At 31.0% G+C, this 23,252-nt stretch overlaps 1 protein-coding gene and 1 pseudogene across 1 annotated transcript; one reads left to right on the top strand and one right to left on the bottom strand.

Annotated features, from left to right (window-relative positions):
* Window positions 1-760: 760 nt before the first annotated feature.
* On the bottom strand, window positions 761-8,604 carry LOC125873903 (uncharacterized; annotated as a pseudogene).
* Window positions 8,605-14,156: 5,552 nt separating this feature from the next.
* Window positions 14,157-17,193, top strand: LOC125875222 (TMV resistance protein N-like). Its single transcript, XM_049556326.1, has 3 exons — window positions 14,157-14,790; window positions 15,111-16,200; window positions 16,770-17,193. Exons 1-3 carry the CDS (start codon window positions 14,159-14,161, stop codon window positions 17,103-17,105), a joined length of 2,058 nt encoding a protein of 685 aa, XP_049412283.1. The 5' UTR covers window positions 14,157-14,158; the 3' UTR covers window positions 17,106-17,193.
* Window positions 17,194-23,252: the final 6,059 nt, after the last annotated feature.

The following is a 23,252-nucleotide window of genomic DNA, read 5'->3' as shown; positions in this document are numbered from 1 at the left end:
AAGAATTGCCCCATCAAATGAGATTTTCCTAGACATAGCAAAGATGTTTGCTCCACCTTATCAGAATTTGTGGAAACTTAGTTGAACTTTAGCTCGCATCAACACAGCTGACACATAAGTGACTCTAATACCATATGTAACAATCTAATCTAGTAGTGATATTGTTCTATATGGGCCTAGATTCACACAACTTTAAAACATTTTATTAAAGTATAAGATCTGCTTACTTATATACTTAACATTCATCTTGTTTTCTACAGATGTGAAACTTCTTATCCTATGTTAGGGGTAACACATACAACCTCCTTCCTAATTTTTGCTAGCAAATTAAATTATTTTTAATTCTTGAATACTATATTCTTATAAATTATGAAGTAAAAACTAATTTGAACAAGTGATTCAAAATAAAAGAAATATGGGCCTGATAGTTGGTCATACAAATCGGGATTCTATATAAAATAGAACAATTTGTCTGCAAAATAGAAGATTTTGCGCATTTTGAATTACACTTACATTGGACAATAGGATTCAACAACTAGAAGCTCATCCAACACAGACTCAACAACTAATTCAAACATAAAGACCCTGCATATTGTTTTTTCACCAACTCAACAATGAATTGAAATAAAACAAAATACCTTGTATACTGGTTTTCAATCAATAATAGACTTTGCATATTAAGTAAATAAGGATTCAAATGGCTATTTTATCTCCAAGGAAACAAAACTTGACCTTTTTTAATACTCATCGAAGTTTTTGATCATGGAGTTTCTTCTTCTTCTTCTTCTCCCCCCTCTTCTTCCTCCTCCTCCTCTTATTCCTCATCCTCCTCCTCTAGTTCATCACGATATCCTCCATATTGCTGCTGCCAGTAGAGCAAATTCAATTGCCTACTAAACTGATAATTCTCACATGTCATTCCATAATGTAAAGATTTACAATTGGCACAGAAAAGTTTCCAACACTCAGGACATGCCCTAATTGGATATCCCCGTTGATCATCAATCAGTTTACCCATACAATCCATAAAAGGGCAATCAATAATTAGTGGCGAAGGTAGAACATTCGTTAGTCGATTGACATCTCTTACTCGGATAAGAAAATCAATCGGCATTATTGAATCGATATCCAAATTTCCTTGCAATCAGAAGCAGGACACTTTATAGCAACCTCATAGATATCCTTATTAATTTTTTTACCTATATAATTCTGTATTCATTCTTCACAGTAACGATGATTGCAAATGGTGCCCCACATCATTGTGTTTGGCAGCGAAAACACATTTTTACAGATTTCACAGAAAGTACATGAAGATTCTCCCTTTTCAGTAATACTATTCTTTAGGTTAAGTGAATCTAGAATAACAGAATACTCAACTTCTATAGGTTTTTTACCAACACTGTTATTAGAGCTTGATTTCAAGTTCTTACCGGAATGAAATTGAGCTGAGTAAAAGAGAAACTTTTGCAACTCAATATCATCATCTCCGCTCTTGTAACCATTGTTATTTTCAATGATAGGGAGCTTTATTCTACCGTTAGTGAAACCCTATATTTCTTTCCCAGTATATGCATATATGTTGTATATATATATACTGCCTTTTCAGGTTCTTGTATTTATTTTACTTTTTGGGGTTTAGAATTAATTTGGATTATATCAAATTTAAAATATATTAATGCAATATGTGCAATTTGGTATGATGTGTCGAAAAATGTGTTAGCCAAGTGAAATGGTCAATAAGATCATGCCACGTGTTGAAAGTGATACAACATGTCTAGTCAAATCAAAACACGTATGAAAACATGCCCTCGTGTACAATTGACGTGTTTCAAACATTAAAAAATGTAAACTAAAATTTGATTGGTTTAAAAAGATCACCGTAATTACAATTCTTACCACTCAAAAGAACCGGCATGTTCAAACCAATCGAATATCATCATGTCAACTTCAGTCTAATCGATCGAAAAAAATTTGTCCTCAATCACAATTGTTCCATCCCAGCACAAGTGACATATTTCATTTAATCAAATGTCATTATAACAACCAAAATATGGTAAAAAGAAGTTGTCCCGATCATACAGGTTTCATCCTAGCAGAAATCACATGTTCTAGATAATCAAATATTGTCATGAGAGTTTCAATTTGATTGGTCAAGAAGAGTTTGGCATCTCTTCCGTCTTGGCAGAAGGACATGCTTGAGCAAATCTATATCATTATGTCAACTTTAATATGATTGAAAAAGGTGTGTCCTTTTTACAATTCTTCCAACCTACAACTATAATAAGGATTTTCATAATTTAACAAGCTAGATGATCTCGAGGATTAAATGATATAAGTTCTCTATGAAGATCAAGGATGAAGGCAAATTAAATACCTAGACATTCAAAACAAATCTAATGAAGGCAAATGTAAAACCAAGGTGTTAAAAGAACAAATTCACTTATTTTTGTGGGATAATGCATAAGTACCCCCCTAGACTATGACCGAAACCTCAAAGACACACTTAGACTTAACTGGAGTCCTATTACCCTCCTAAACTAATTTAAAATGGAATAAAAACACCACAAACGCTGACTTATCGTATAGAGTGTGCATTCTCTTGAAGACAAGTGATGAGTGCACAAATTGGACACATGTCATTTTTGTATTGGTAACTTTATGATTAGTTAGTACACATATTTATTGATAATAAAACTTATATATATTTGATTATTTTTGTTCTTTCTTTGTAAAATATTTATTTTAATTTCGCATTACCATTTCCCCAGCCTTCACATCCTCGTTGATTTCCTTCTCATATGACCAGATTCTACATAATTTTAACACACTTTATAACTTATATCCTATTGATGAACACTGAATTAGGTCGCGGGGTTTAGTTCGGGTACGATTTGGGGTCCATAAATGTGACTAGGGAAAAGCAGGGAGGAGAGGGTTGAGGTTCTGTCTCGCCCTGTCCTGCTATGGCGGGAGAAATCCTACACAAGCGGTCTCGCCGTGGTGGGGAAAATCCTGCCCCAGCAGCCCTAACGGAAACAGAACCTCTGTCAACAATTTCTGGGGTTCCTCTCTTTTCTATATTTCCCCTAGATTTATCAGATATAACTAGGCATTTAAGAAAATCCCCTTAGTTAGGACAATGATTGTCTACCCCCAATCAACCCAACGAAGTACGCACTTTAGAATCCTTTTACATCGTTTCAACACTACTACACACATATCCCCAGGATACACCCAGACTCTCACACGGTTATCAATTGGTCACAATGCACGTCTAGATTTCTCACTTACGAACCACATCGTAATTTATCTAAACCTTTATACCTAATCTCGTGATGACTTTTCTTTTCACAACACATTTCACGACACTCAAACAGTTACAATTTGTAGGCAAGTCCAAATTCTTTAATTAGTTAGTTCCATAGACGACCATTACTGATCATCTATGCCTTATATGACCCCTAAGGCCAGATACCAATCGGAACCTTTTCAGTTCCAATTAACCTGCTTGTCTCCCTTCAGCCGAGACTACGTCGTCTAGTTCACTTCGTTGAGATAGCAATTGGAATCAATTGATGCCAATTGGACTCAACTCATACCACAAGCGACAATAGTAGCTAGCGAGCCCCACAAAACTGCTAATTTCAATCAAAGAACTTGGTGGAACCTAATTCTTAATCGCCTCAATCTTTAACTGATGATAACCAAACCTAAATCAATCTTAGAGAAAAAAAATGCACCTTGCAACTGGTCAAAAAGGTCATCTATTTGAGACAATGGATACGTGTTCTGAATGGTGACCCTATTCAAATGTCGGTAGTCTTTACACATTCTCTCTTGCTAGTGATGGTGTTACCACTTTTGTTGCTCTAGTTTGGACCATAGAGTGAAGGAGGAAAGATACCAATTGGATTCAAGTCATAGCACGAAAGAGTAGAAAGAAGTGAGTTTTTCCTAAAGTCCTATAGCCTCTCGAAGAAAGGTACATACATCTTCGTACCATTCCGCAAGACTCTACTAGACTCATTTTGGTATAATGAGATCAACAAACCTAGGCTCTGATACCAACTTTGTCACGACTCAGACCACCGTGATTGACACTCACAATAACCCTCCGGTGGGAGAACCATTACTACAACCCAACTAAGCAGCCTTAACCAAAATACTACAAATTTAAAGATACGGAAGCAGGTTTAAATGTAGAAATTATATGGAGTTCCCATAAACTCCAAAAGTTCAACTAATATCTAACAACTAATGTGGAAATACCCCTAGAACGTGAAAGTCATTGTACCAAAACTCTACGAACGACAAATCTAAGAACAAGGGGTATAACCCCAAAACTAAACAAACACCTTAAAACAAATAGTTTGAGTCCGAAAAGGATGCACTTAAACAAGAGAGATCCAGGGCAGCCTGAAAGAACTGGCTCACCCTTGAATCCGGTCACGCTCACTAGTCACCTAGCTGAGGTCTATCAATAGCCGCCTGAAGATGCCCAATACTCAACAAAGAACAACCAAGTACAGTATCAATACACAACCACAGTGTACTGGTAGGATCACGTGGCTATCCCAATAAGTGAAACATATGCAAGTAACCACAACATTATAAACATGCATATACCGAACATGTACAATACTAGTCATCTTATCAGGATCAATGTAGCATCCCACATTCTCAATAATACACATTGGTTATCAATTTAGAGCAACATACAATCTTCCAATATCAATAATCATTAGATATGAATGTAATCATCACAAGTAGATACACAACACAATTCAGCAGTCCTATCACGGAACCCAATTTAATGGTTCTCTCATGGAACCCACACCCAATTCAGCATGCCGGTACATGGTACCCGATCCAATATTTATGCCGAAACGTGGCAACCGATCTAATGTTTATGCCGAAACGTGGCAACCGATCTAATGTTTATGCCAGAATGTGGCAACTGATCCAATGTTTATGCCGGAACATGGCAACCGATCCAAGTTAGTGTGTCGGAACGTAACACCCGATCCATTTAACAAACCACAATCACAATCACAATCACAATCACAATGTATATTCTCACAATCATACAACAAGAGGTGATTCATGGCATACAATTATTCAATTATCCTCATTTACGATTAGGGTGATCAATAATGCAACATTCACATACATACATGCATTATAATGAGCAATTACAAACATATATTACACCAACATGAAATCACATCCATCACCTACCTCAAACAAAGCTTGAATCCCCTAAGAAACTTGATTCTTCCCTTTCCGAATTCGTTCCGCTTGTTCTTGGTCTACAAATAATAATTATAACACGGGAATCAATAAACAATAACTAATTACCCGAATTACTAACAATCCCATCAACCCTAGATCAAACCCTTGATCCCAATATGCCAATTAGGATTGTTCCCATCATAAATTCCAGATCAAAACCCTCCCCCTTCGAGAATTACCCATTAGATTACGTTCTACAGATCAAAAAATAGATTCGGAGAATGAAAATCTTACCTTTAGCCTCAACAACGGTGGAAAACTATCAAAATAAAACATGGGTTTGTTCCTTAGCTCTCAAGTTCGAAAATTGCAAAATAAAACATTTTTGGGGGTTTAAATCTGACTTTAAGTCGCATCTGCCCAACCATGGAGGCACTCGCCCGCTACAGCGACCCCACCCTGGCAACAGAAATCCCCGCCAAAGCGGCTTGCACGAAACATTGAGCTATTTTAATAATTCCAAGACCCTATTTCACAACACACCTTTAACCCTTGACATTCAAAAACCACTCATTCACGCTAAGATCATTTTCGGGAGCTCTGCTTGCCCGAATTCAATTATGTAAAGTCGTACGAGTTCCTTAACGTCTTAACTATGTATTCATGTAATCAAAATCATAATTAAATCACTCGGTTGTAACCAAATTTCCCTAGGCTTTACTGACTCCGATTTCATCCAAATCTAGATTAGGTTAGAAAATTCCAAGTTACTACCAAAAGTTTTTTGACCCCAATTATCTCTCCATTGGCTTTTTCCTAATGACGGAAATCAAGTCGTTACAGCTAACATCAGCTTTAGGTATGTTATCATTGGTGGTTGTTATCGTGGACATCGCCGGAAAATTTGTGTGAAGAAACTAACGGAAAATTGAAGTTTGTTTCTGGTAGGGTTGATTTTCAGACAAAATGGTGATTTTGAATTCGAATTTCTGATACATATGGATTCTGCTTCCTCTTTTAGTATTGGGTTTATTATCCAAATTAATTTCACCTGCTAGAGATATGGTACCTTGTGCATTTGATTCTGATGATGAAAACTTTCAACTTTCATGAAAATAGATCTAATCAACGAAACAATACGTTAATCATGAAGAATTTGAAAGTGGAGAAGTCAAAAACATGATGCATACTCGAGTTCTAAATCTACTGTAACGCTCAAAGAAAGAAGAACAAAGTTGGATCTGTCATTACACGATCATCACTACCAAAGATACTAATTTTCAATGTATCTCATTTATTTTGATTCTTAATTTAGTCTTTGTTAGTGTATTACTGCTCTGATACATCACTGCTACAATATATAATGTATCAAGTTTTATAGAACAGGCATTATGTATTTGTGGACACACCCATTTGAACGTTTTATGATTTTTAAGATACATTAAATTAAGTTTTAGAGTGTTTCTCTATAAACTTGGTTATTTTGAATTTAAATTTTAATATATTTTGTTTTTTTTTAATCTCAATATGTATATTTTTCTTTATTATTTTATTGTAATTATAGTGCTTGTGGTACACAATACAAAATATGATACTTTAAAAAATTATCTGATACAAATAAGTTTTATAAATTTAAGTATCACACAATTTTATCAGTCAAGACAATTTTATCATTCAAGAGGTTGTTTATTAAGTTATGAATACACTTAATATCTAACCACTGCAACATATATTTCAACATGTATCAATTACATAAATTAATGTATCAAATATATTATTTTATCTTTCCTTTTATATGTGATACTTTCACATAAAATTATAGTAAATACAGTCGTTCACAATCATGATGTATCAGATGCATTATTATCAAAATAAAAAAACATACATTATATAAACATTGTACCATATTTACAAAATTTAATAGTTTAACAGTGTGATTAAATCATTATCAAGCAGAAAATGTACACAAAGTTGAACAAATTTTATTTATTAATAGTAACACGTCAATATATTGGAAGTTGAATGTATTTTTTTTTAAAAGAAATGTATCACTTCTCTTTGGGTAAGAAAGTACCAGATCGCGTGTTGTGACTTTCATGTCTATAATGTCCACAACAATTTGTGCTCGTAGTTGGCTTATAACTTGATTTTTTTTCTTTCTTTTCGTGATCGTCCAGGTATCCTTTTGTATCTAGGTGAAGAGACAATTTCTTTATCTGGTAATGGAACCATTGAATCTTTCATAATTGCTTATTTATCTTTCAAGGCAAACAATGTATCTTTTTCCAGAATCATAGATGGAATAAAGATACTCAGATGATGCAATAACCTGTCAACAATAAAAAAAACTAGTGATACATTCCATAAAATAGTTATTTCTATGTATCAATAACAAACAATCACACAACTAACTTATACTTAATATTAGATATAAAATATAAATATTAGTAGATACATACCCTCATTCACGAACATTTTGATGTGTTTATAACAAATTGCATGTATAATGTATCATCTATAAAATACAATTTTTCGCAAACACAATAAGATGCATGAATATTAATGTATCGTGATGCTTTATATCAAGAACACACCGACTCACAACTCTAAAAACTCATTACATATACGTCAAACTAGTAATGTATCAAGTTGTAACCATTAATGTATCATGACTTATATATCCACATACAAATTCAAATATAAAAAGATACTTATTAAAGCACAAATTAAAAAAAATAACCTCGTCCGTTCTGAACCTACTTCATACAAAACAGCAAGGGATGATCGATTGAAGAATTGCTTTCTGAACCTGTTGATGTTTTGTTTGCTTGTATTTGTGCTTATCTTGTAGAATTCATTTCACTCTTGTTAGAAACCTTTCAAAATCTAATTTGAATCGTGTAAGAGCATAGTTAGGAGTAACTTTGTGTCTTATAGTCAAAAGTCTATATTGATTAGAAATAGTTAATAAAGTGGGCAGTGAGAACTTTGCTTTGGCTCATTTAAGTAATAGGGTTATACTTAGTTTGAGATTAGGAAGTTAATCTTGTGGTTGTAATTTGTGTTTCACTTTTGCTTGAGAATATTAGTGAAAACAGTTTGAAAAATCATGTGTGACAAGTCGTGGTTTTACTCTCTTGAGTAAGGAGGTTTCCAAGTAAAATTCTTTGTCTTTACTTACTTCCAGCATTTACTTTCAGCAATTACAACTGTTAAAGAACATGGTCTTGTGATCATTAGTGGATGCATACATTCCATCAATTGGTATTAGAGCGCTGACTTCTCTATCTGGTTAACACCAAGAGAAGACAGATCCTGAAGGAATGACTGTTCCACCGAGCCTGGAAGAAGGTCAGTCCACCACTCGTCCATGTCGATTCAACGACAAATTCTATGGATGGTAGAAGACACGGATACATGATTATATTAATGCAAAAGACACTGAGCTGTGGGATGTGATACTTGACGGACCATACGTTCCCACCAAGGATGTGAAGGAAGGAGAGCTGACTAAAGTGATTCCCAAAACAAGAAGGCAATACGATGAAGCAGACATGAAGAAAATCGAGAAAAACTTCAAAGCCAAGAAGTTGCTAGTCAGTGGGATTGGTTCTAATGAATACAACATGATTTCTTATTCCTGTGAAATCGCAAAAGAAATTTGGGACTGCCTCAAAACAGCCCATGAAGGAACAACTCAGGTCAATGAGTCAAAGGTAGACATGCTGACGAGCCAATATGAGAATTTTAGCATGAAGGAAGGTGAAACCATCCATGAAATCCATACTAGGTTTACCTCCATCACAAACGAGCTAAGGTGTCTTGGTGAACCCATTCACCCAAGAAAACAAGTTTGAAAAATTCTCAGGGTTCTTCCCAAATCATGGGAAAGCAAAGTGAACGTCATCACTGAGGCCAAAGATATAAAAGTTCTCAACATGGATAAGCTGATTGGAAAATTGCAAACCTATGATCTAAATAGGCAGCAAGGTTTATCTGTGAAGGAAGGAGAGAAGGAGAAATCAGGGGCACTAAAGATCTCCCAAAATGATGTGTTTGGGGATGAGGATGGGATGACTTATCTGACTAGCAGATTCCAAAAGATAGTCAAAAAGAATGGCAGATTTCAGAAGAAGTGGACTACCAGCAAAACAGCAAACGAGCCAACAACCTCTGCCATAAATGTGGAAAGCATAGCCACTTCATGTGGATTGTCAAAGCCAAAAGCATGAAGTTCAGGACTTCAAACCACGACGAAGACACCAGGTCCCTGACCATGCTAAAAGAAAGGCCAATGCAGATCAAGTTGTGAAGAAAGCTTTTGCAGTATGGGGAAATGCCTCTAGCGACTCTGATGAGGATGAAAATCATGAAGATGTCTCGATGATGGTGGTCAATGATGATGAGACTGTTTTCAACTCCATATTCTCATTGATGGTGAAATCTGATGATGAAGAAGACAAGGATGAGGTAACTCTTTTTTAGCTCAAAAACGATTTAGACACCTTGTCAATTAAGAGATTGAGAAAACTTGTTGATGTACTGATTGACTCTGTAGATGAAATAACCAATGAAAATATATTGTTGAGTGAAAAACTGAGTCTGTGTGAAGATGAAAAAACTGCATTATGTCGCAAATGTCTGAAATGGGTGTTAGGTTGAGTATTTTGGAGACTGAGAGTTTTCAACTTGAAGAGGAACCCAGTACCTCTGAGGGTGGAAAAAGAAAACTCAGTAGTCTTGAGCTTGAGTTAGAGCTACATGAAAATCTGAAAGTGTCTGAGTCCAAACTAGGTGCCTCTCTTGAGAGAAATTCACAACTAGTAAAGGACCTAAGTCAAGTCAAAGAAGAGTTAAGTCACTCCCTGAAATGGACTGACTCATCTAAGATTCTTTCAAACTTAGCAAATCAGAAACTCAACAACATGAAGGCCTAGGGTGTAGAAAGATAGAACCTCCCAACAACCCTCATAACAAATATGTGTCAGTTTCTGATAATCTGTTGTGCACCCAGTGTGGAAGAAATGGTCACCTGAAAAGAAATTGCGAGTCTCTTAAAAGGGTAAAGAAAATCAAGAGAACTTCTTTAAATAAAAAAGGGAGGAGGTAGAAAAGAAGAATGTACCTGGTCCTAGGTATCACTTTAGCAAGAACACGTTGCCCCCTTGGACAAAAAGTTTTTTCTAAGTCAAAAAATGAGTTTGTAAAGCAAAAGGCAAAAGATAACAACTATCTAAATTAAATTTTTCGATAGTATTAAAAGTTTTTTTTTGTTGGTAGAATAGTGTTAGAAGATCAAAAGATTGCATGAGATTAATCATCTGCAAACTGTAGTGCAATATTAATGTTTCTTCAATTAAAAGCTTGATAGGAGATTATTTACTTTTTTGTACCAAAATAGTGTGAGATTAATTTTGACTGAAAGGAAAAAAAATCCTTTCAACTTTTTACTTTGCCTTTTGATATGTTCAAAATATTATATTAGATTTTTATTCACAAGCACTTTAAACTAATTATTTACTTATAAATATTAAAAATGAAGGTGTAAAAAGCCTTATTTTTATATTTTGAAAATCAGAATATTTATGAACCTAATTACTATTTTTATATAGAATTTAATTGTCTCTTCATACATAATTTATCCACCATTAATCTAATGCTATATGTTTCACCTCTTTTTTTTTCAATTCTTCTCCTAAAAAATGAGAGTAAACATTCTACCACATTCATTCTTAAAGATTAAAGTTAATGTACATGTAAAATTACAAATACAATAAACCAAAAAAAAAAAAAGAGAAAGAAACACATGAACAAGACAATTTGACATTTCTTTTTGGTTTTGTATCTATGATGAAAACTGAAAGAAAGCTAACGTAATAAATAGTCTATATTTGTGCATACAAAATAAAAATATGAAATTAAAGTAAGTTGCTAACAAAGCAACAATTCATTTATAGAAAGAGAGATAGAAACGTCTTATTATAATTCTAATTACTGCAAATAAGTATAAAACTAACACACCAAACTCTGATGCTTCAATAATTGAATTATTGTCTATTTTCGTGACTGTATAAGGGAATTCACAACTTTCACCACAAATTGTGACATTATTTTACCAGTTTAGAGCTCCTACACACAAGAATTGTAGGAGTAATAAATAAAAGTCTTTCTTGAAAAAGTTAAATTTATAGGAAGAAAATTGTAGAAACATGAAAAGTCACATGGAAATTTGAAAGGTCAAATACTATTAAAATAAATATAAAAAAATAAAGCATGAAATTTAACTTTAAAAGATACATGTATCTACTTTAATTTCTTGTATTCAAGGAATAATTACTCATTTGTATTCTCTTTTAATTTGTGTGTAAAATTTGAAAGGTCAAGATTAATAAATGAGAATAAGAAGATCAAATATATGAAAATTATAAAAGTGAGCTTTTACATGAAGATGCATGTGTAAATTTTTTTGATGTAATTAATTATTTTTTGGAAGAAAAAAAGAGCAGGCATGTATTTTAGAAAAGGTACAGAACAATTCTTTTGATATATATGTGTGTAATAATAATAATAAATGATGATGATGATAATAAGAATAAGAGTAAAATGATAAGTATATTAAACAATTCAATGTAACTTATAATTTAATTAATGATTCTTTCATTGTCTTTCTAATAAATAACTTAAAATTTAAAAAACAATTAAAATATTATTATTTAATATTTAATTAATTAATTAAAATTTTAATTTAGTATAGGGGTAAAATGATAAGTATATTAAACAATTCATTGTAACTTATAATTTATTAGTGATTATTTCATTGTCTTTCTAATAAATAACTTACAATTTTAAAAATAATTAATATTTAATTAATTAAACATTAATTTAACCTATAAGTAAATATTAATCTAACTTTTCATCTTTGGAGCTTCCCACTTTTAATTGTATACTAGTTTTTTGACACGTGCGTTGCACGTGATTATCAATTCCAAAAATATATGTTATAGTAAATAGTATTTGCTTATTTAAGCGAAGATTTGAATAATAAGATTAGCAAAAAATAATATTGAAGATTCTTTTTTGAATGTTCAATGTGGATCATCAAAGATATATATCTTATTCATCAAACCTATGAAGATGGTCAATGAAAAATTTTATTTGTTAAATGCAATAATGTATATATTTATTTCAATTTGATGACGTTCAATCACGTAATTAGTCTTATTTCACTAATATTACCTTATAGACAATATTTGCTTTGTATTTTTCTTGTCATCTAACCAGATGTGCTTTGCATGTGCATTCCACGTTAAATTGTTTTGATGTGATATGAATATGTGAAGAACACAACTACATTTTATATATTCACATATTTTCACATTTGTTTTCGGGGTTTTTTTTTAAACAAAAAAACTCAGAACACTTTAAAATAATATATTTTGAAGTTAGAAGATCTTGTTAAGTTGATAATACATTTGTGACATATATAAGACTTTAATTTAAATACAAATACCTATCCAAATATAAATATATATTTGCATTAATGAAAATATTTATCTCATAAAATTAACTATTAAATAAATTATAATAATTAAAATAATACAAACTTCAATTGGCGTTATTACACGTCTTAGAAACTGTTCTTCGTCTAAAATACTGAAATATTAAGAAATAGTAAATAAGTAAAACAAAAGGACAATGTTTATATAGTAATAACTATTTTAAAGCAAACTTCATAAGAGTCTAAATCACATAAGTAACATTGATAAATAAAGTCATTCTTTTATCTTGAGCATCAAAAACAAATCGTGACAATTCTCTAAATTTTGAAAAAGATATTGAGAAACATATATCTACATCACAAGAGAAATTGTTAACAAAAACAAATGAATTTAGACTACATCATGTTAACTTCATATATTTGAACATTACATACTAACGTATATATTAAGAAAAAATAAGTATCATATCATCAAAATTATTTTTCTCAAGTACTCGAGGTTATGGAATAGACCCTCTTAGGATAGAACGACTTATTTCATCAGAATAGTGGTACCTCATATTCCGTTAAACTTCGAACTCACTCAACGACAATAAATCACACAAAAAAATTTAAAATACAAGAAGAAGAAGTGTAGAAGATTAGAAAAAATTGTGATTGAAAAAATGAGACAAAGTCCCTCTATTTATAGTCAACAAAGGATAATATAAACAAATATTTTTTGTGTCTTATCTGAAAAATCATGACCTTTTAGAGAAGTCACAATACTTTGGAAAAGTCATAATTTATTAAAAAAGTCACAACTCTTTAGAAAAGTCACAACTCATCAAAAATCACAATCCTCTGAAAAAAGTCACAACTTATCAAAAAAATCACAACTCATCAAAAAGTCACAACCTAAGTTAGGAATATTATAGTGATTTAACATTCAAGTTAGGAATTCATGTTTTTAAGATAATATAGATGAATGAATATGAATATAATATCTGATATGATGATAAAGCAAGCCCGGGGATGAGGCTCGCTAACTTTTGTTTACACATTTGTTGGAGGATGACTTTTCAACCTCCGTGTGGGGTCTTTTCTTTTGACAAAAAAGAAAGGAGGAATATTGAACAAGTTTTTCTCTAGCAAAATATTTCTATAATTTTTTTAGAAAAAAAATTATGATAGTGGTGTTATCATTTCGACTATTTTATTAGTATTGTTAACTTGGGTATCTCTTTTCAGAAATTTCCTACTGGTTACTTCTATTCTTTTTTTTTTTTTCACTCGGGTGTCCGGAGCTCACATTGAAGCTTCAACTAAAGTTGGATCGCGCATTATAGGGCCTATTTGGGGATGACACTTCCAACAGTATTTTCTCTATATCAAGGGCTCGAAGTCAAGACATCTGGTTAAGGCAATCTCACCAGTGCACCACAGTTCATGTTGGTACTGCTTACTTCTATTCAATGCTACAACATATACCAGTTGACTTTTCTTATTTCAACTCACAACCACTATCAATCCACACACTTCTTTTCTTTCTTCTCAATTTTCAACAAATTAATTGAATCCATGGCATCTTCTTCTGTGAGTACTTCACAGTATTCCCCTCAATGGAAGTACATTGTATTTCTAAGTTTTAGAGGTGAAGATACTTGTAAAACATTTACGGGCCACTTGTTTAAAGGTTTGAATAACAGGGGAATATTCACTTTTCAAGATGATAAAAGGCTAGAGTATGGCGATTCGATCCCAAAAGAACTCATCAAAGCTATCAAAGAGTCTAAAGTTGCCCTTGTTGTATTCTCAAAGAATTATGCTACATCGAGGTGGTGCTTAGATGAACTAGTGAAAATCATGGAATGCAAGGACAAAAATGGACAAACAGTCATATCAATCTTCTATGATGTGGATCCATCACATGTTCGAAATCAAAAGGAGAGCTTTGCAAAAGCATTTTCCCAACACGAATTGAAGTATAAGGATGATTGTGAGGGGATGCAGAAGGTGCAAGGGTGGAGAACTGCCCTAACTGCGGCATCAAATTTAAAAGGATATGATATCCGTGATGGGTGAGTTAAAAACTCATAATTACTTTTAATGAAAAAAGAATGAAACTTCATACACAATCTAATATCATTGATTATCATATAGACATAAGAAATGTTTTTATATATTTTTCCAGAAAAGGGAGTGATTTTAGATTATATATGTTTTTATCAGTAAGAAGGCATAGTTCTATCAATTAAACTTAACTATTCATGCTTTGTAACTATTACCTGAACTGCAATATTTCCTATTTAATACTCTCCTGAACATTAACAATGTGAAATACTTCCTAATACTTGACTTTCTCAAATTTCCCACATTCAATCTTTTTATATTTATGTAGGATTGAATCTGAGAATATTCAGCAGATCGTCGACCACATCTCCAAATTATACAAGAGTGCTTATTTTTTATTTTCTTCGCAAGCTGTGGGAATAGATACTCATATAGAGAAAGTAGAGCACCTACTTGAGAAAGAAATGGATGATGTTCGGATTGTAGGGATCTGGGGAATGGGCGGAATAGGTAAAACGACAATAGCAACAACAATCTTTCATAAATGTAATCTATCTGGTCAATTTGAAGCTGCTTGTATTCTTGATGATGTTAAAGAAAATGCCAAAAAGAATGGATTGTGCTTTTTACAAAATATCCTTCTTTCTGAACTATTAGGAGAAGAAGATAATTATGTCAAGAGTAAGCATGTGGGGAAAGTCATGATTCCAAGCAGACTTTGTTCTAAGAAGGTGTTAATTGTGCTTGATGACATAGATCATAGTGATCATTTGGAGTATTTAGCAGGTGATCTTTGTTGGTTTGGTAATGGAAGCAGAGTTATTGTAACAACTAGAAATAGAGATCTGATAAAGAATGATAATGCAATATATGATGTGTCTATGCTACCTGATCATGAAGCTATGCAATTGTTCAATCAACATGGTTTCAAAAAAGAAGCTCCAGATGAGCTTTTTATGAATCTCTCCTCGGAGGTAGTAAATCATGCTAAAGGCCTTCCTTTAGCCCTCAAGGTGTGGGGTTCTTTGTTGCATAACAAAGGATTAAGTCGGTGGGAAAGAACTGTCATCAAAATAAAGAAAACATCTAGTTTAGATATAGTTGAAAAGCTCAAAATAAGTTATGATGGGCTGGAGCCCGAAGAGCAAAAGATATTTCTAGATCTGACATGTTTCTTTCGAGGATATACAAAAAAAGAAGTCATACAAATCCTTGAGAGCTGTGATTTTGAAGCTGAATATGGATTGGATGTCCTAATTGATAAATCTCTTGTGTTCATCTCCAAGATTGATAGGATTGAAATACATGACTTGATGCAAGATATGGGTAGATATGTGGTGAAATTGCAAAAAGATTCTGGAGAACCTAGCAGACTATGGAATGCTGAAGATTTCAATGAAGTGATGGTCAACAATATGGTAAGTAGGATAAACAATGCAACAATATTCAATTTCTAGTTTTCATATTCCAAAGGCTTATAGGGCAGTCAATTCCAATTATTTGTTCATCTTGTTTCATATTATTGCAGGTAACACCAATTTAGTATTTTACTTTAATATATAGGAGAAGAAAAAATAAATTAATTGCCTAACGTGGCTAATTAGTCAAGTAGTCATTTTTAATCAACACCGCCTAATTCGTTTATCTTATGTTATTAAGCCATTAATTAGTCTAGTAGCCGCTTAATATGTTTAATCCAGTTTTATTCTTTGGATTACTTTTTGTACGTACTAACAAAATCATTTATATCATCCATATATTTATCTTGAGTATCCTTTTATTCATAAACATCTCAAATAGAAAAAGTATAAGGAGGGTTAAAACTTACCTTACCAATCACCAGTTCGAAATGAATGTCATTTCGTATAGCCCAATAAACCAAGTGAAAGTAATATTGATTTCTTCGGTAACAAAAAAATAATGATATCGGTAAGTTGATTGTACACGATATCTGAAGTTATGATTTGTTGATTCATCTTTTTACCAGGGGAGCATAACAGTGGAAGCTATCTGGTTTACTTATTTTGAACAAATATGCTTTAATAAAGAGGCAATGAAAAATATGAAAAGGCTTAGGATATTATACATAGCCAACGGCAGGCTAAACCGCTCCTCCTCATCCCACTCTCCGATTGATTTAAAATACATTACCCGCGGCTCCATTGAGTGCTTGCCCAACAACCTGCGGTGGGTTTTTTGGAACAACTATCCTTGGGAGTCATTGCCAAAAAATTTTGAACCTCAAAGGCTTGTTCATCTCTCTCTCAGGGGGAGTTTGCTGCATGATCTATGGACAAAAAGAAAGGTACAATTTATTCATTGAGATACTTTCTATTTTGGCTTTTCCTAGAATTATGATATATGTGTTTAAATGAAATAAGATATTAGTTCCATTAAATTCAAATGCACTAGAATTTCGAACTTAGAAACTTCAAATCCTAGTTTCGCCTCTGCTGATGTTGGAACTCCATAACTAGGGCTAAACTTTTTCATTTTACAAAAAATAACGGAGTTTCATCATATTTTTACTGGCTTGAGCCGGAAAAAATATATATATATATATAAGTACATGGGGTAGACCTTACCTTACCAAATCCTAATGAAGTATCGAACCTCTACTAATTAACAAACATAAAGAAAATAAGAACTAGAGAAGACTAGATATCTTACGATCACCACAGAGTTTGTAATATACTCTATGATGATATTACAAATGAAGATGTTTAAATAATGCAAAATTATAAAAGCCAAGAAGAAAGTTGAGTTTTCAATCTCAAACTTCCTTTTATAAACGTATAAATTTAAAAAGATAGATTACCCGTCTAAAGTAACCTGAAATATTTTCCTCTTGTCTTCTTCTTCAAATCTATCCAACAATAATTGATAGTTCATCATTTATTGTTGGATTTATTGGTGTTTGATGAAACTATTGACACTACATATGATTCTGCTTTGTCATTCGCATTGGTAGGTGACTTGGACCAAACTCCCCGGTCACTTTACCATCCCAACTATGTTGCCTTCCATCTGTCTTTTTTTTAAAATAAAAAACTTTTTTTACTTCCACTTCTTTGTTGCCTAGGTGAGATATCTCCATTCCTAGCTATTTTATCAAAGCATATGTCTAACATATTGTCTTCCTCATCTTCGTCAAAAAACTCCTTACCCAAATCAATAGCATAAGCATTAGTTGGAATAAGTCTTGACGCTAAGGCCACTACTCATTCTTCTTTGTAATCGCACTTTCTTGTTGTCCCAAATACCCTTTATCTAGTTGTTGCCTCAGTGAATTCATCTATGGTTTTCCAGACCTATTGACTGTCATTATATCATACCCCTTATGGTGTTGATTACTACCAATTGGAGTGTACATTAGAGTTGTAATTTTTTCACTACTCTAAGCACAAAAATAGGTGCATTATGATTGAGATTATTGCCCAGATTTGGTGCGCTAATCTCATGTAATCTTTCTCTTTTGCTACCATCATTTTGATATTCTTCATCTTAAGCCTGTTCTGCCCATGTCTTGGACTTGGACGAAACCTCATCAATTACTTGAATTAAATCATTATTCAGTTGTACAAATTGCTCCTTTCTCATCTATGTCGAGGCTGAACTGTTTGCAACTATGAATAACATAGACAAGGTTGGTTGAGAAGGCCTCTGAACATCTTGATCATTTTCATCATGTGGCCTACTTACATCAACTTCTTTTGTAGGCGAAAAATTCCTAAACTCGGGTGTTGGTGAAGTTACTGTGGGAACAAAAGCTTAGCAACAACTAATTTGACAACCATACTTGTTGAAATTACTAGCCACAAATATGAAAGTTGACAGTCACATTTGTGAAAGTTGGTAGTCAAAGTTTGGTAGAGTTTAGTTAGAGTTTGGCAGCCAAACTTTGTGAAAATTGGCTACCACATTTGTGTCAGACCATCTCCAACCCATCTCTATTTTACCCTCCGTTCTCTATATTTGGAGGGTAAAATAGAGAAAATCCTCTCCAATCCATCTTTATATTACTCTCTATTCTCTATTTATAGAGATGTGAATAGTAGTTCTCCAAATTTGGAGAACTACTATTCACACTCTCTATTTTACTTTTTCATTATTTCTATTATTTTGCAAACATATTATTTTACATATAATCTCATTAATTAAATATTTAATATTTTTAATTCTTTTTAAATGTTATATAATATTTTTAAAAATATATTAAATAATATATACTATTTTCATCCGGAAAATAATATGTTAATCTATTTTTCAATTTTCGTCACTAATATAACTAGTATACGTACCCGCGCGTTGCGCGATTTTTAAAAAATATAATAACTTAAATATAAAAATAATTAATACAAATTATTATTGAGTAACAAAGTGCATGTATAATCATATATAATATTGATTTTATATATACACTTAATGCTAACAAAATTTTGCCATAATCTATGTGTGATGAAGTCATGTTCTTCAAAGACACCAAACAGGTTGAAGATTAATAATATATGTGGCGTGTGTTGAATTTTTATTTGTTTTAATTCATTGAATTTTAAATTCATAGATCAATTTAAAGCTAGTATTCAAAATATTGATTCTACTTGTAGCTAAATTCTAAATTTAATTTGCAAAGCAAGTTCAATCTTGAAAATAAGATGATTTCCATTCAATCAAATATAATTTCATAAACTAAAGATGCACAAAAAGATGAATTTTAGTGAAAAATATAAAAAAAAATAATTACTATAGTCAAATTAATATTATATCACATAAAAATAAATTATTTTCAGTGCAAAGAAAAAATTGAAAGATGAAAAAAAGGGATCATCTTCTATTCATTAGATTTACTATAAGTCTCTTCTTTTATTTTATGAATTTTTAGATTTTTTTGACCTTTTTATAATGTGTTGTAAATTTTATTCTTTAGTAATACGTTTAAGTTAACCGTGGCATATAATATTAGGATTTATTTTTAAATTTTTTAAATTATTTTTATATAAAATAATTAATATATTATTTTTATTCTATCTTCAAATGTGATCTCTAGTATAATAAGATAAACCATATATGTTTATGAAATAGTTCAAATATCTTTTATTTGAATATACAATTGATCGTTAACTTTAANATAATAGGGAATATTTCTTATTCTAAACTTGCATATTTATTAAAATATATAATTTGACGAATACTCATAAAGAGTATTTTAAATTTAATTTTTTTTTAAATGATAACTTGAAAACATTTTTATTGATGACATTCATTTTTTTAAAAATACAAATGTGATTGTTTCTAAAAAAAATTAAAAATTGATTATTTTTTTTGTGATATCCGTAGTACTTTTGTCTTTCTTATTATATTGGTAAAAGATTAAAATATATAATTGAGTTTTGAGATAGGATTGTTAGGTAAGTGGGTGAGGAATTTTAGGGATGATTTAGGTTATATTTTTTCGTTTTCTATCTTTAACTTTTTTATAAAAGTATAAAATAAAATTTACCAATATATTGTTAAATATCATATTATTAATGTTTTCTTCTTCTTTTTCTTCGTTTTTCGTTAAATATTAAATATTTATTTTTGTCATAACATTTTTTAATTTAATTTATTTTCATTGCAATCGTTACCTCCAAATCCAAAATTCAAGCACTATAAAAAATAAAATTAATAATTTATGAACCAAAATATCTACATAATATGATTTAAAAAAATCAACGTAATAATTTAAATATATTGCACTGTAAATATGAGGTTCTTAGATAATGTTCTCTTCGTCTTCTTTCCTCATGAATTCTTTTATTTCTTAAAATAATTTATTTTGAGAGAACAATTTGCAAATTGCAATCAATGATTTTTTTTATCAGTGTAGTATATATAAAACGTTTGAATTATGTAACTGTTTTTTAAAATAAAATTTTCGTTTTTGTTGAAATTATAATTTGATAAAAAAGGAGGTAAAAAATATGATTTATTAAAATTTAAAATTTATTTTTAAAAAGAATTTAAACCGTTCTGTGTTTTTAGGATAGTTGGGCATGTGGATAAGAGAGACGTACTAAGTTAGTTTTAGTTGATTTTACATTTTATTTTATCTTATTTTGTCTCTGTATTTTTCATTTTATAGAGATGTCTTTATTTTTAAGCCAAATATATAAATTTTATTTTAATTTATATAATCATCTTTAAATTANTAAAATATATATAATTGAGTTTTGAGATATTAGGATTATTAGGTAAGTGGGTGAGGAATTTTAGGGATGATTTACGTTATTTTTTTTCCTTTTCTATCTTTAACTTTTTAAAAAATATATCAAATAAAATTTACCTATATATTGTTAAATATCATATTATTAATGTTTTCTTCTTCTTTTTCTTCGTTTTTCGTTAAATATTAAATATTTATTTTTGTCATGACATTTTTTAATTTAATTTATTTTCATGTGCAATCGTTACCTCCAAATCCAAAATTCAAGCACTATAAAAAATAAAATTAATATTTTATGAACCAAAAAATCTACATAATATGATTTAAAAAAACCAACGTAATAAACTATATATATTGCACAGTAAATATGAGGTTCTTAGATAACTCATGAATTCTTTTATTTCTTAAAAAAAATTGTTTTGAGAGAACAATTTGCAAATTGCAATCAATGATTTTTTTTTATCAGTGTAGTATATATAAAATGTTTGAATTATGTAACTGTTTTTTAAAATAAAATTTTCGTTTTTGTTGAAATTATAATTTGATCAAAAAGGAGGTAAAAATATGATTTATTAAAAATTAAAAATTTAATTTTTAAAAGAATTTAGACCGTTCAATGTTTTTAGGATAGTTGGGCATGTGGATAAGAGAGACGTACTAAGTTAGTATTAGTTGATTTTACATTTTATTTTATTTTATTTTATCTTATTTTGTCTCTGTATTTTTCATCATTTTATAGAGATGTCTTTATTTTTAAGCCAAATATATAAATTTTATTTTAATTTATATAATCATCTTTAACTTAAAATTAGATATTAGTAGACAAACGACAATTTTTTTTCTTTAATTAAATCTGTTATTTAAAAAATAAAGAGTACAAATCTCTTATAATTTTTTAAATTGTATATGTTAAAAATTATTTTTTGTTTTCTTTATATTACATTTACATAACCATATTTTTGAAAAATAATTATATACTTTCTAAAATAATGAAATAGATGTCAATCAATAAAGATAAGTATTAGAATTATAATTATGATAAAAATAAGAGTCCAAAATAACATATATGTTAGCATGTGATATTTTTTACTTCTTCTATTATATAAATATATAAATAAAGATGAACATTTCTGTAAATTGCATACTTAAGATAGTAGGAAAAAATGCATACTAATGATAATGGGGAAAATGGAAAACAAAAAAAATAATGAAAAAGAAATCAAAAAATTCCTAATATAATCCAACCAAAAAATTATATATATATATATATATACACACACACTCTACTACTACAACAATAGGTATCAAACAGCATGATTTATTGAATTTAAAAACAAAAACGGATGATCAAAACAAAAATTATACTCTTTAGTACTTTCATAGTTATTTTTTTTAATTCAAGAATAGAATAAAATGTGCAATGTATAGATATCAATTTTTTGAGATACAGCAAGAGCATCACAAATGCAACAATGGTTAGATATCAATTTTTTGAGATACATCACAAGAGCATCACAAATGCAACAATGGTTAGATGTCAATTTTTTGGAGATACATCACAAGAGCATCACCCAATTTGTAGTATTTGATTACTATGGCAGCATTATTAATAATCATCTCCTTACAATCCAGTTGCCTTTTACCAGCTACCAACAATGGTCCAAAGCATACTGCGTTGGTAAATTTAAATTAGGATAGATACGCAACTAAAAGTTTTTAATATCACCCTTATCATGCCTTGGAGAATTATTTCGACTAGTCGGAGAATGTATATGACTACCAGTTATTTTTTTATGCACAACCAAAATCTAATTTTCAGCTTCATTATCTTCTTCATTGCCGTACTTTTGAGCTTGCAAATCAGTATATTTATCAGTTGTTAGCCGCCCTATTTCATCATTTCCCCATCCAACAAAATTGGCCTTACACAACTCAAAATGTTCAGCAACTTCACCATCACATGTAGCAATTAGTTTCTGCCCCGAATCAGCTATTGGTGCCGCTTTCACCAATGGCAATGTACCAGTCGCTAATTTTTACGCTGCAACAATAGGTAGGTAGGATTTCTCACTTGTAACGCCTCTGTTTTGAGATAGTTGTTTCCCCAATTCGGCAATCGACTCATTGATCAAATTTGTAGCATTATTAAGAACTTCATCTGTTAAATTTTCCATAACCTTGCCAACATTCAAATCAGTTGAAGCTAACTCCTTTGTGGAAGATGCTTCAGCCATTTGTCTTCAGTGATGACCTGATCCCTCGAGT

This window comes from Solanum stenotomum, chromosome 8, assembly GCF_019186545.1.
Source record: "Solanum stenotomum isolate F172 chromosome 8, ASM1918654v1, whole genome shotgun sequence".
In the NCBI taxonomy this organism is placed as follows: Eukaryota; Viridiplantae; Streptophyta; class Magnoliopsida; order Solanales; family Solanaceae; genus Solanum; species Solanum stenotomum.
The sequence above is the reverse complement of the archived record's forward strand: the minus strand, read 5'-3'. Positions and strand labels throughout refer to the sequence as shown.